The following is a 15,213-nucleotide window of genomic DNA, read 5'->3' as shown; positions in this document are numbered from 1 at the left end:
TTTATCCAATAATTGTAATTGACATCGCAAATATGAACGTTAACCTGGGGTTTACGGATGTACAGTGTGAAACCTCAGAACATGAATACCCAGGATTAGGTTTTAACCCAGGGTTAAGTATGAACAGTGTGAAACAAGATAACCCAGGATTTAGTTTACCCAGGGTTAAGGATGACCCTGGGTTAACAATTTCCAGTGTGAAAAAGCCCTAATAAGTAAATAAAAGTTTTTGTATTATGGCAGTGTTCCAAAATTTGAGAATAATTTGACATTATTGAATTTTCACACAACAAATTCTGATACAGTTTTTCACTTTAGAATGAAAAACTGTATGTCACTTACCTGAACGACAGCCTTGGTGCCAATCACTTCCAGCACCTGACCGCTCCTCTTGGTCCCATCAGGTAAAGTTAGGTGCACAATCTCTGCATAACGTGGAAACTATAAAATGAGGATAAAGAATGAAAACAATATATGGCCCCACTAAACAGAAATTACAAAATGCAACCTAAAATCTAGTGTTTAAAAGTTTATCAAAAAAATGCCTTTAACTTAAGTATTTCTGTAAAGAATACAACTAATTTTATTGCTGCATTTGATAAAAGCCCATTTGTTTCTCCAGAAATAAACCCAAAGTTTAACATTAATAACTATTTCCTGTTTTAATCTCATGACTAAGTATTTGACCAATGGTGAGTCAACAGGACAGTGCTAACAATAAAACAACAAAAAATCTAAACATACATCAAAACAAATGTTTCTTTGCTTTTCTGTTACATGAGAAGCTTTAATACAGTTTATAAAAAAAAAAAAAAAAAAAAAAAGAATCACATCCCCCTTTAGTTTGAAACACTTTTCTGGTGGTGGAAAAAAAAAAAAAAAAAAAAGAGAGAGAGAGAGAAAAAAAAAAAGTCTTACTTTGACATGGTCCAGGATGACCAGCGGTCCATTTACACCTGACACAGTGGAGTAGGCTGAGGAGGACAAGAGCATGTAAAAAAAAAAAAAAAAAAAAATACACCTTTTTACAGCAAAAAGGTGTACTGGATTTTTGCCAGCAATGGAAGCTTCATCTACATTTATACATTATTAGTAAATTATACACATTACATTTTCTGTTTTTACTTCAACATTTTAAAATGGCTCTGAATACTAAACATGCTATTAGTAAACAGATATATGGAACACTTATTGATTCTAGGTTGCTGCATGTCTTTTTGACAGGCATAAGTGCGTGCACGCTCACACGTACACTCACACTGCATGCACTAGCCATGACCAATAAAGTGCATGAAATTTGCCACAAAAGCCCACAATCGCATGGAAATGAGGACTCTTTCTCTTGACACCTGTGCATCTAATTGTACACAGTGACCTTTACCGGAGTATTCTAAATGGCTTTCATAAATTTCCATGTCCAAATGTCACGGCTAGAGGACATGGTTGGCGCATTCGAGACGCTCTTTCGGCAGATGTCACAACGGTAGAAGACATCTTCACTTTGCTGATGGAACAGTCTATGTTCCTTGAGCGACAATTACTCTGCTCAGACTATGGTAATTTATGATCCAGGTCCAGGTGCCCAAAAAGTCTGATAACAGACCAGGCAGATGGGTTATTCTGTAAAGATGGCAGAAATTTGAGTGGGACACAGATGTGCCTTTGGGACACCACTTCTTTTATCTTGACAGGAGAGCATGTAACTAGTGAATCATGCTTGGACAGTCTGACTGTAATCCAGCTAATTTTTTTTTAAAGTTATGAGTCATATGCTCAGACACCCTAAATATAAGAATGGAAAGATATAAAATAATAAAATAAATAATTGTTAGATCTGTGGTGCAGAGGTATTGGGTCACAGTGCACATATGGGTGATGCAGGTTCAAGTCTGACCTTTCTCCCTCTCTCTGCCCAATCTCTCCACTCTATACTCTTAATAAAGCAAAATATAAAAAATAAAAAAAATAAATAAAAATGCTGCTAATCTTCAGGGCTATGAGGTTTCTGGACAAAGTAAAACAAAACCTTTTAATTTTTGTGTCAGTTCCAGATACAACTTTAAACACAAAAAAACTTTTTTAATGAGCATTTAACTACTATACAGAAACACACATTAAACATGTTTTTGGACAAGGCTGCAGGTGCATGCTCAGGGTGGGCCATCATTAGGAGCCGAGGATGTGGTCTCATACTTTATCCTTTTACTTTAGAAGGGAAAACATTATCCATCCTGTCACGGGAGCCAATTTGGTGTGTGTCCTTTCACTTTGTTTCACTGTGAGTATATATATGTGTGTGTGTGTGTGTGTGTGTGTGTGAGAGAGAGAGAGAAAGACAGAGCGAGTGAAACAGTGCTTGCTAGAGGGAGAAGAGTCAGCTTTGTCTGTTCTGGGTTGTCCATCACGCCTCAGTGTGTCGGTTTTGTGTGCGTCGTCAGACTGTGGTCTGATTTCAAAGGCAGTAGGAAATGAGAATGAACGCCCAGCCCCACAGGGAGCAGACACTATGCCACTAATTAGGCTTCAGACTGCACAATCGTTTGTCAATGTACTATTGCCATTTCCCACACACACACCTGCACATCATGACTTTCCTGACTGGCTGTGAAGAAAAGGATGGGTTATATATATATATATATAAAAAAAAAAAAAATGCATAACATTATTCCATTCCTTTTTTCTTCTATTTAGATATTTTTTAGATATATTATCTATCTATTATTTTTGTTTGTTTTGTCATTTAAAAAAAGTTCAGGAACAAAGGAAGAACTGTGCTGGAATAAATTTGTAAAAGTTTTGTAAAGCCCCCCTGCTCTCATGAATGAATGAATATTGTGTAAAAAACTGATTTAAACGTCTTGTGACAGTCTATTATTGAGCTTAGAAGTATCACAGTTGCTGAACATCAGAGGTCTGCTGCGCTTTCCCCTCACCGGCTGCCCTGTGGCTCTACCAATGAATGGAGATAAATGTGCATACCATTAACTAACAGTAATTAATTCATACTGCCCAGTGGACTAAACCAGACCTACCAGCGTCATAGCTACTGCCCTGCAAATGTGGGCCACCAAAGTTGAACGTAAAATAACACCATATCAATTTCATTGATATGGCAGAATTCAAACAAAAATTCATATTATTGAATGTTAACACCTTGCAACATACAAAACAAAAAAAAGAAAAAAAAAAAAAAGAAAAAAAAAGTGCTTTATTTTCCTGTTATATATTGTATTTTATTTTTCAAAAAGCTAAGAAAAATGGCTGGAAATCTTAGAACATTATATTTTCTCTTGTAAATATATATTCTCATTATATTTTCGACTTAAAAAAAAAAAAGAAAGAAAAAAAAAGAGAAATTCACGAAGCTTGTATTATATGCGAATGTGAAAGAATTCAGCCATAACTACCATTATCGTGATTCTCTGTGCAACACGTCTTCCCTAAATAAATGATTAGTCTCATAATTGCAGTTATTACTGTGAAAGAACCCAACACTGAATATTCCCTTCTCTCAAAACACACAAAAACAGATGCTTTCTACAAATGCGCATACACACTAAAATGCTCGTTTTCTCGAAATTCCATAATTTTTCCAAGATATTATGGGTTTTCCTTGCCTCTGTCCTTTTTGCCTCTGTCCTTTTTGCCACTGCCCAAACAAATTGCAGTATGTGCTTCACAGGGAGGTGCTTATAAAATGGATTTAATAGCTACACTTACCCTACAAATTGCCCATATGTTTCAAAAGAGATACATATTTCTATTTACTGAGAGGTGATCATAATTACGAGGCTGGAAAATTGCAGCCATATAATTGTACATCAACCCCTTAAAAGTCTCTCGAACGCAACGCTAAATGGAAAATAGCGAGGAGCTGAAATCTTTACTCAAACAATGCTCGTGACATGCTCCGATATTGTGCAAAACACCAGACGAATGTTAAATGAAGGTGTGCAGGTGCTAATCTGCTCAACCAAAACAGGACGCAAGACCTGATGGCAATTTTTACACCGAATGCCGAAGGTAAATTTTTGGTACCATTGTATCCAGATGCACTGGAATTAATGACAATAATGAGTTCTGCAAACCGCAAAAATACTTAAAGTAGAAAAATCTGATCATAAATAAGATAAATGAAATACTAAAAAACAGAGAAAAAAAAAAATGGGACGATAAAATAACCCTGCCGAACCATGAGCCAATCACCTCCAGGCTCTGTGACGTAGAAAAGTCTGATCATAAAGAAGCTAAAAGAAATACTAAAAAAAAAAAAAAGAAAGAAAAATGGGGCGATGAAATAACCCTCCCGAGCTGTGAGCCAATCACCTTCCAGCACTGTGATGAAGATGGCGGCCCACTTCAACTCAACACACAGAGGACTCAGTGCTTCATAAGAGGCCTTGTAAAATAAAGATTAAAAAATGGCTATACATTCACATGGCGTGAAGTAGCAACATTTTCCATTAGGCTTGAAAAACTTTCCCCACCCCTCCTGGGACACTTGAGTTTGAGTGCGCCGGTCCGAGGGCTAGGCATGCAACACCAGCGCGGGTCAACGCGAGGCCTGTGGAGCTGCCAGGCCCTATTGTGTGCTGAGATGTTAATTGGTTCTAATCCGGCGGTAGAAGCTGTTTTGGTAGCCTGACCCTGCGCCCTGAAGGACACCTTGGTGTGAAATACTAAAGGGCCCATTCAAGTGGTGGTGAAAGGAGGCATGGAGCATTCCAACACATTTCCATTTCAGCTGTGAAAGAGAAGCGCTAACAGGGAGGGGGGAAACTGTGGGACAGGCGTTTTTTGGGCTGGCCAGTTGCATTGCGCAGCTAAACTGAATTAACGATACAAAAGTGCAGGCAAAGGTGCCAGGCTTCTCTCATTCACATACATCCTCTCCGTGTTTCTTTTTTTATTTTAGCGAGCATGCACACAGTGGTTTCCCATAAGATACTTTAAAAGAGTGCTAATTGCCCCATGTTTGGGATCAGATGGACACAAATTCAACTGTCATTAAACAGACAAACAAGACACACAACTGAGCCATGACACCCGCTACTCATTTCCCGCAATGCTCGCATTTAGCTTATTTGATAATTAAGTCAGAAACATTGGATATCTTACCGTAAACTGTAACTGAAAATGACTGACCAGTCTCCAGAGTCCAAAAGCAGTGGAATAATACAGAAACCCCTTGAAGGGGAGAGTTTACTGCCATCCAAGGACAATCCATAACCCCATAAGTACGAGAAATTAAATCTCATTTGAGCTGGAATATTTAACAACAGTCAAAGCATGTTTTAAAGTGTAGACTTACTCACGCAAGGCTGGACACATTTCTGAAACTATTTTTCCACTTTTTCAATGAGACATTGCAAGAAAAAGATTTTCATTCAAGCGTTTATGAGGACAAAATGGATCATAACAGTAAAAATGACAGGCTATTGGAAGTGGATTTTGTTGCTACTGCACAAGGTGACAAGAGTATCAAATCACTCGACCTGTTGCAATGATTTAACAATTTGTTTTCAAAATTCGGAGACTCTGAAATGACTATAGTTAGATATGACACCTGTAATTTTTGTAGTAATAATAAATAGACTGCTTCAGGCATATAAGTGAGCAAATGCTTTATGGCAGAAAGAATTAACTGAATGACTGGCAAAGGCCAAACTGCCCCCCCCCCCAAAACTACAAATTATGAAGCTATTACGCAAGTACGGACAATGTAAAAGACCTTTCTTTATGCGAAAACATGAATGGCATAGGCTAAAATGTACATGTTGTGCTTTTGATTAAACACACATTAGCACATTTCTGTGAAAATAAGAGAAATATTTTTATGAAAATAATAATGGTTTCTGTAAAGACACGTAATAGCAGCTAGATTCTAAATTCAGATTTACGCCCATTCAGAAATGCAGAAGATTAATAAACAAGTTCAAAGCAGAACAAAATAAAATGCATTTCGGAAATAAAAGAGAAACGTTGGATGACCAATATGACAGACATATGAAAGACAGTGAATCAGACCTCACAGGGGACCTTGATGGTATTCTCTTGGTCTTCAATGCTAACAGAGGGAATCTAATTATGGCATTGACAGCACAATGTGCTACAGACTCAAAAGTGCAGTTGTTAGTTGTTAGGCCAAAGTTTCTGCCATTTTCAGTGTTGTGCTATAACAATTATTGTTGCGCTTAATTGGAATTTCCACCCACATCACCCGCAATGGGACTCTTGTGGCAATATCGTGGATACATGTAAACATGAATTCAGTGTGATAAAATCACTTACCTTATGTGTGTGTAAAGTTTTATCCAATATTACAACTTTATTGTCATGATGTTGTATTGCCGCTAAACCCTGTAATCACGGTAAGCGATTTTAACACACTAAAATCATGTATAATGTTTACATATTGTGGGTATACTTTTGAAACAGTATGTATTTTAACAATTTAGACTGGCCCTATTCACTCTTATTGTAAGTGCCTCACTGTAACTGTGATGTTAGCTTTTTTTAATACTAAAAATAGTCTACACAAGTCTAAATTATTCTTTGTGGTAATTATTAAAGCTACAAAGACTGTTGATTGAGCATAACTAGTACTGAATCCGGAACACTCTTTTATTTATTCAATTAAATGATAACATTTGAAAACACATTAATACTTGACATAATATTTAAAAAATATTAAATTACAAAGTTTGCATTGTATGTTTACACACAGGTCAGGTAATGTTCTGTAAATGAAAAGGTAATGTCCTTTTCAAGAGCCATTTCAGAGTCAGTCTGTCTGAAGTTACAATGTTTGGAATAACATGACAGGGCTAAATGGCACAATAAAAAAATAAAAATTTGAAAGCCATCATAAAGTTCTAAAGCTACCGCAAAAAAACAAAAACATAATGACAGCTAAAAAATACAAAAAATATAAAAGCAAGACCACGGAGAGTCTGATAAAGACAGAGACGTGCGCAACCATGCAACAAAAATTGTGGCTGTTCATCTGTCCTAACAAAGACCACAGTGATGACACCCCCATCAAATAGGAATGCTTTTAACCCCACAGGTAGAAGCAGAGACTGCAACGGAGGACTCCCCACACGCATGCACTGATTGGGCCGTGTGTAATCAGACAACTGCGTGCGAGTATGTGTATGTGTGTGTGTGTGTGTGTGTGTGTGTGTGTGTGTGTGTGTGTGGGGTTGGTGGAAAGAGCTGTAATCTGTGTGCGCGTTTCCTGGTGGGATGCAGACTGAAGAGGAGACAGCTAAACTGTGACAGCTGGTTAACCCCGACGCCTCTTGAGGAGAGGTGGCAAAGTGGTGCAGTTACAATAGATCGAAACAGCCGTAATGTTACTGCAACAGTTTTAGAGTGGTTTGCGGGGATAGGCGCATTTTCACCCGTTGGCTGCCTAGCAACAGATCTATAACAAAGGTCCGAAAGCGAGCCTCCGACAAGCCAAGTTTATGCTGTTTATCATATCTCATTTATTTGAGTTGAGGTGGATGGCACATTTAAGTTACCTTAACACTTAGAAGTTGGAGGAAAATGGGCCTAAATATTTTAAACCTAGCAACTTTCTTGTATCTCAATGAATATTTTCACTCATAATTCAATAAAACTTTAAACGGAAGTTCACTGACTAATAGTGCATTCAACACCATGCACAGATGTACAAACAAGGTACGGTTACAGTATGTAACACACTTTGCAATAAAATGGGCAAAGTAATCTTTTTGTACGAAGGCTAAATGCATATTGATATATTTAAATTAATATCCGTTTAGGAAACTTGATGTGAATACTATGACGTAAGAACGGCTAATTATATAAAATAAGATCAAAGTGACACTAAAAGTTACAATAACAAAAGAAATGTAAATATAATATACACATTTACATTGAGTATCAAACCATAGATTCAAAGGCCGGGAAGCTGATATTGTGTCATATATCTGGTGTGTAAAATGGGCAAGGATTATTTTTTTTTCCAATCCAAGCAGCACATCATTTCATATACTTGGATACTATTTTTGAAAGTCGACTGTTCTGTACTCGTCTTTCATTTCCTTTTCTTTGATGGCAAGATGAAGTTGAACGCCCACCGAGGGCTTTTTCTTTCACTGTCACGACAACTGATTAATTACAGGCGGACAAAAGGATTAGCAACAGGAAACAGTAGTTAAAATAAAGGAGGGCTGTGACATCTGAAAGATTTGTTTATAACCATGTCATTATGGGTAATTGTTTCTTCACAGAAATACCATTACTGTGCTGAATGTCTTTTCAGCACATTTTAAAGTCTATTCAGCATTAAAACAAAAGGAATAGACAGTCTGGGTTAATTGCTTTTGTTGAAAATGACATGATTAAGACAAAAAGGCCTCTGCTTCCACAGAAAAGATGAATACACTGTATGTTTACTTTGTTTCTTCAGGCATCTTCGAAATTTGACTGGGCACAAATGTGCTAACAGATTACTTAAACAGACCAGCAAACTACAAAGTGTTGGGAATTCTGAGAGGGCCAAATAGAAAGAAATTAGTGAAAAAATGTATGGAATTGAATGGCATTTTTTCTACATACCAAACATTTTGTTGAAAAATGCTGAAATTCTTTCAGCAGCTTGAATGCTTTACTGTGCTTTGAATGGTCTTAATAGAACAGTTTCTTTTTTTAATTTGAGAATTAAAAGTTTTAAACACAGGGTACAAAGATCTTTTCACAGTGTTTTTGAGAACAAAGTAGGACCAATCAGACCTGCATTGACAGACTTGGCCTCTCAACTCTGATGGCATAGGGATTCATTGGTACAGATCTGTCTGTTTGCCTTCACTCACAGCCCACTATCAGCATGCACTCTGCCAGTGATGAGGCACAAAATGGTGCTGCTATCTGGCATGCCTACATTAGAGGTGTGTGTGTGTGTGTGTGTGTGTGTGTGTGTGTGTGTGTGTGTGTGGTGGGGGGGGGGGGGCTGAGTGTTCAGATCGGGGGTCTTTATGCATGCAGCTTCTTTGGCTTTTTAGTAGGGCAGGCTTCAATTCTTACATTAAGTCATTTATTTTCTTCCTGGTTTGCTAAGAGGCTTTTAGCCTGATCTTTCCTTTGACATTTTCAGGGGAAAAAAAGAAACATGCTCCCTGGCCTTCTCAGTGGGACAGCGTGTTTTGAGGACTAAATTAATGAGATTTACAGTGAAGAACATCAATAATACACATGCAGAAAAAAGGTGAGAGAAAGATGCCAGACGAGTGGTAATTTGAGCCAGGTTCTCCATTAAATGGGTAAACAAAATTAACTACTCAAGTGCTGAAACATCACACACAAGAGTCAAATTATGCTATCGAAGAGATGCCGGTAACACATTATGGCCGGGAGTCGTCGTTTGATGTTTCAGCTGGTTGAATGCAGAACACAAATTCAGAGAAAGTTGATGGAATAGCTTGTAGGTCAGTGGTTCTCAAACTTTTTTTTGATGAACCCCCCAAATTATGTGACATAATTTGAAAGTAGAGACTTTGTTGTACCAAAAAAAAGAAAAAAAAAAAAAAAAGAAAAACATAACATTCAATATTTGTGTTATTTGCTTAATTTGCTCAATGCAACTTCAATGCATTGCATAATTTTTAGGTTTTGTTAAATAATTCAGCAGGCTTATGCATCATGAATGTGAGATCAAACCTTGCGTTCCTTGAATTCAAGCAGATAGAGGGCTATATCTGGGGCTTATAAAATGAAAATGTGAAGACAGAAACTAATAATAAAAGTGATATTGTTAAAATATTTTACATTTGCCTTTTTGAACATTTTAGTTTATTCATAATTTATTTTTTATAGTTTTAACAGTGGTATTTGTAACAAGACCATAGTAAACACATGGAAGCATGGATCTTCTTCACTACCATGGTTAGATGTAACATGATTTCTATAAAACAAACTATGGCATTTTTGAAATTATAAACAGTAGACCTACTCTAAACACGTTTATAAAAACAATAAATGCAAAATATAAATATTTACAAGTTGTAACAAATTTATTATATTCCCTCACTCCCCTTACGTAGCCTGACAAATTTAATAAAGCTGAAGTAGTGATATAATATTTATTATCAATCTATTTCTGCCTAAAGTACAGTTAGATACTATAGTAAATTCAAGGTTGGTGATGTAGAATTCTGTGCCGAATTCAAATGGTTTCCGCTTCTCGCGCCTTGCTTCTCACTGATTCTCGCAAAACTGCGAGTTTAAGAGCTCGAGCTTTTAGAGCTTTGTGCTCGTTCTGCTCTGTCCATTGAGCCGTATCCATCTACAGAGCCATATTTTACATACAGGTGCATTAGCCGAGGTTGTGCCTCCGCCTGTGTATTCGACGCTGCTAAACCAGATACTTCAGATGCGTCTCTAGACTTCAAAATCAGATGAACCGCGGTACAAATGTGTACCAACCCGTATAATTGAGAACCAACTGATATACTCCAAGTCTAGATAAATGATTTAATGCAAAGAGAAACTTGATGATAGATTTGATTTTTATGACTGATAAACAACCCCCCCCCCCCATTTTGTAACCATTAATTTGCTCTCAGCGCCCCCTGGCATCCCTTGAACGCCCCCATTAAGAACCCCTGTTATAGGTTATTACAAAAAAAAAAAAAAAACAACATCAATACATATGCACATAAGAGATAAGAGGAAAAACTTTGGGTGACCATACTGTTTCTCTTGTGGAACATTTGGATCATAGAGCGCCTATACTTCCCCCATAATTAAATTGTACACTTCCACCATGACTCATTGCATGAATGCAAAAAATCCTCATCCACAAATGAGCTCTTTTAAAACTAGTACCAATGGATAAGTGAAACCACTGAAATAATACAGAAAAACACACAATTTTGCAATTGTGTTGCAAAATCATGTTTGAATCAGCAATGTATCCAGGGCCTGTTTCCTCCTCTTGGTCAGTCATTGCATCTTACTGGGATTTCCTTGTTGAAAATGCAATCTGTTCACTACAATCAATGCAACAAGCTGAAAAAATGCTAAAGAAACCAGCATAAATAAGCCATTTATGTATCAAAGCAATAGTTTTAAAGGCTGAAGTGATGGTTTTGTGATGTCTTTAAAGGAATATTCGGGGTTCAATACAAGTTAAGCTCAACCGACAGCATTTGTGGCATAACATTGGATTACCACAAAAATTACTTGTTCCTCCTTTTCTTTAAAAAAATAAAATAAAATGATATTAAAAAAAAAAAAAAAAAAAAAAAAAAAAAGCACAATCTGAGTTCCAGTGAGGCACCTCCATACAATGGAGGTGAATGGGGCCAATAAGTAAATGTTAAAATACTCACTGTTACAAAAGTATAGCCACAAGACAAAAAATATGTTTTAACATGATTTTAGTATGATAAAATCAGTTACTATCCTTTTCTGTGTAAAGTAATAGCCAATTTTACAACTTTGTTGCCATAACTATATAAATGTCAAACAAAATGATGATTTAACCATCTTGAGTTTAAATAATACATGAGTTTTAACATAAGAATTAATGTAAGTGCTTTTATAAAATAAGCTTCACATTTCTGCTTTTAAACCCTCCAAAAATTGGCCCCATTCACTTCCATAATAAGCAGGGTTGGGAGGGTTACTTTTGAAATATATTCCACAACAGATTACAGATTACATGCTGTAAAATGTAATTTGTAACGTATTCCGTTAGATTACTCAAGGTCAGTAATGTATTCTAAATACTTTGGATTACTTCTTCAGCACTGGTAGATTTTTTCACTTGTTTTGAGTATAAAAACTCTGTCAGTACAGTAAGACAAAATACACATGTTAAAAATACATTCTCTGAAAAACCTAAATATCTTATGCAGTGTTGTTTCTAAAACAAGATAAATCTAATTGATCTTTTTATAAGGATTTTTAGATATTTTTACAGAAAAACAATACAAACATTATCATCAAGAATAAGATTTTTGCCCTAATATCAAAGGTCTTACTAGAAAAAATTAATTATGATCCAACGTGAATTTTCTTGATAAAAAATAGGATCGTGCCTGGTAACATGTGCATGTAAAATGGCTAGAAATAGCATTTTAGCTCAGTGTAAAGCTGACAATTTACACAATGTTTATTTCTATTTCTTCTGCTCCAAACTTACTTTAAACTTACTTCTCTGTCTGCTCGTATGAATGTACACATCATAAGTGTTTCACTGCTGTTCAAATGCACTTTGGATCGCATCATTTATATATTAAATGTTTTCCATCTGAAAGGACTAAATATTAAACGAAACTGCATAAAATACAAAGTAATCTCTTCAGTAATCAAAATACTTTTTGAATGTAACTGTATTCTAAGTACTAATGATTTAAATTGTAACTGTAGTGGAATACAGTTACTTATATTTTGTATTTTATATACGTAATCCCGTTACATGTATTATGTTACTCCCCAACCCTGATTATAAGTGCCTCACTGGAACCTGTCAGGGTTGTGAAGAGAAGAGGTGAGGTGAGAGAGTGAGGATCCAAACACATAACTTTAATTATAAACAAAATAAGGGGATACAATGAAGAAGGAATCATATGAAGAAGGTAACACAAACTCAACAGCAGTGCTGGCAACTAACACACTACACACAAACAATAACCAACACTGGAACAAGGAACAAGAGGATATATAGACACTAGGGCTAACAAGAAACACCTGGAATACAATTAGGGCAATGGATAGGCAGACAGACATAAGAGAGAAAGACACAAAACTTCAAACTAAGAGTCTCTTGTACAATTCAAAATAAGAGTCCTTGGGGTTAAAACAAGAATGACGTGACAGAACCCAGATTTTTGCTTTTTTTAAAGAAAAGGATTTAATTTTTTTTGTGATAATCAACATTATGCCACAAATGCTGTCAATTGAGCTTAACTTGTATTGAACCCCAAATATTCCTTTAAAACAGCAGATTGTGCTACTAAACTAAAATTATAAAAGGCTGCAATGATTTACCCCTTTTTATGATTTACAGGTCATATACATCTGCATAGTGACACAGACTGCGAGGGACAAAGACACAAGCATATTAAATGTAATTGTACGCAGCGAGTCCATTTTCTCTGAATATACTAATATCAGAAATGGCCATTCTGTAAGCAACAGCAGCGCATGTATTCAACATAACATTTATCTAATATAGTCAGGGCTGTTTTAATTCTAACATCCCTAACCAAGCAGGTTTTTACAGCATATTGACAATCAAAAAATGCTGGTGGGCAACATGGCCATTGTACCTGTTGAAACATTTAGGCTAAGGACAATTTGCATTTGAAAAGTCAAACAATTAGACATAATGAAAAAGGATGAACTAAAAGGCTCTGTACTGGTGATACTCTGTACAGTAAAATGCTGTAAAGAGAGTCTTGGAAACAAAATGGAATTGTTCTGAAAAACACTACTCTGCAACATGGCAGATAGCAGGGAAGAAAACTCTTATTACAGCATTTTCATTGAAATATGAAAACAATCAAATAATATATGACTTCACTTTAGTAATGAGGGCATTAGAATAGAAGATATGGGTACTCTGGTTACAGATATGTTACTTTTTCTGGTAAAAAAAAAAAGAAAAAAGTCACATGATTTGTATGAAGTATAAGGTTCCTCATGCACATTATTCACCAGCTCAGCTGGCTGTCACGTGATCATGTCACATGAGAGGGATCATCACTTCATCTGTCTCTTGCTGTGTAATAACCATTGCGTGTGAATCGAAGACCAAATCTAAAAACATGCATTCAAATCACTAAATAAAGCCCTAAACTCTATATTTAATGTTGGTACTGCTAATCGTCTAAATAATAAAGTTCAATTAACCCTTCATGGACAGAGACTTCAAACACTCATACACAAAATTTATGTTGATGCCTATTAATCACCTAAATCGTGCAGTGTATAACCAAAATAATTTTGAAAGAGACTTTTAAACGATCCGATCAGATTAATCCGCCAGCCTTCAAAATAACTAGATTTAGCACTGCTAGCTAGCTAGCATGTTTACTTGATGAGACCTTCAAATATACCAAAGGTCTTTCGTTTTCTACTTAAAATAAACTTCTTAAACCCATTTCTCCTTTTTAATTTACACAATGACCTTTCCAGAAATAACTTGCACACAAGCTAAAGTATTGATTTATTTCCTATAAATCTCGGCTTATGGTGGCTACTAAAAGCTGGAAAGCTATGCTACATTCAGCCAAATTTGTCGTAAAACAGGACTAGCCGTATTTCAGACCTGCCCTATCGTTATTTAATCTCTGAATGAACAGTAAATGCAGATCGAATCGCAATGCAGGGTATAAAATGCCACAAAAATGACAGATTTGGCTGCTGTTAGCCGTATGAATGAAAGGTCAATGACACTCACTCAGTCTGGGCTGGGAAATGTAGTTTCTGACCACTGCTTGCGCGTGTTGCCGTGCCGCTGCTTCAGGGCCGTTCAGGTCAACGGGCCGATTCGCTACTAATGTAGACATTGTTATTATTTTTGCTCGTAACTAATTAAAGCGTCTGTGTGTAAACAGATGTGCGCTGGAGCGGATGAAGAGACGGAGTCATATGACACCGCGGTCAGGAAGTAGCAGTCGTGCACGCTCACGCGAATGGACGTCCGCGTACCCGCGTGCGTATGCGTGCGCGCGTCCGTGTGGTGTAGGGTACCTGTCTCGTGCGGCGGCGTGCGTGATGAAGAGAAGTGTCAAGGTAAGTGAATTATTTTACTGAGGTGAGGAGTTTTCTTTGTGAAACAGTAAAGCAGGTTAATTAATTTTGAAGGCATAACTTTAAAAAAATGTTCTTAATGTTTCAATTTAAATTACTTTGAATTTTTTTTAAACATTTAATCGGTATTATCATTCATTTACATATTTTAAGTTCAATGTGAGAAACACTCTGGCTTCTAATTTTATGTAAATGTCTAATCTTTGTACTAATGTATTTTCTTCTTCATTTTTTTTTTACCCATTGTCTCTGTACATGTTATACAAGGAACACACAGACTGACATACATAACCTGTTGACAATTAAAGGAATATTTCGGGTTCAGTTTAAGTCATGCTCAATCAACAGCATTTGTTGTATAATATTTATTACCACAAAAAAATATTTTGCTTAAAAAAAGCAGAAATCTGGGTTACAGTG

At 36.3% G+C, this 15,213-nt stretch overlaps 1 protein-coding gene across 1 annotated transcript in view; it reads right to left on the bottom strand.

Annotated features, from left to right (window-relative positions):
• The window catches only part of LOC127455569 (V-type proton ATPase subunit B, brain isoform-like), a 34,403-nt gene extending 19,745 nt beyond the window's left edge, over positions 1 to 14,658 (bottom strand). The window contains exons 1-3 of the mRNA XM_051723575.1: positions 14,441 to 14,658; positions 919 to 974; positions 343 to 441 (exon numbers count right to left, since the gene is read on the bottom strand). Of these exons, the coding sequence (XP_051579535.1) occupies positions 343 to 441; positions 919 to 974; positions 14,441 to 14,549 (264 nt within the window). The 5' untranslated portion in view covers positions 14,550 to 14,658. The remainder of the gene's footprint in view (positions 1 to 342; positions 442 to 918; positions 975 to 14,440) is intronic.
• Between the last annotated feature and the right edge of the window lie 555 nt (positions 14,659 to 15,213).

This window comes from Myxocyprinus asiaticus, chromosome 17 (assembly GCF_019703515.2).
Source record: "Myxocyprinus asiaticus isolate MX2 ecotype Aquarium Trade chromosome 17, UBuf_Myxa_2, whole genome shotgun sequence".
In the NCBI taxonomy this organism is placed as follows: Eukaryota; Metazoa; Chordata; class Actinopteri; order Cypriniformes; family Catostomidae; genus Myxocyprinus; species Myxocyprinus asiaticus.
The sequence above is the reverse complement of the archived record's forward strand: the minus strand, read 5'-3'. Positions and strand labels throughout refer to the sequence as shown.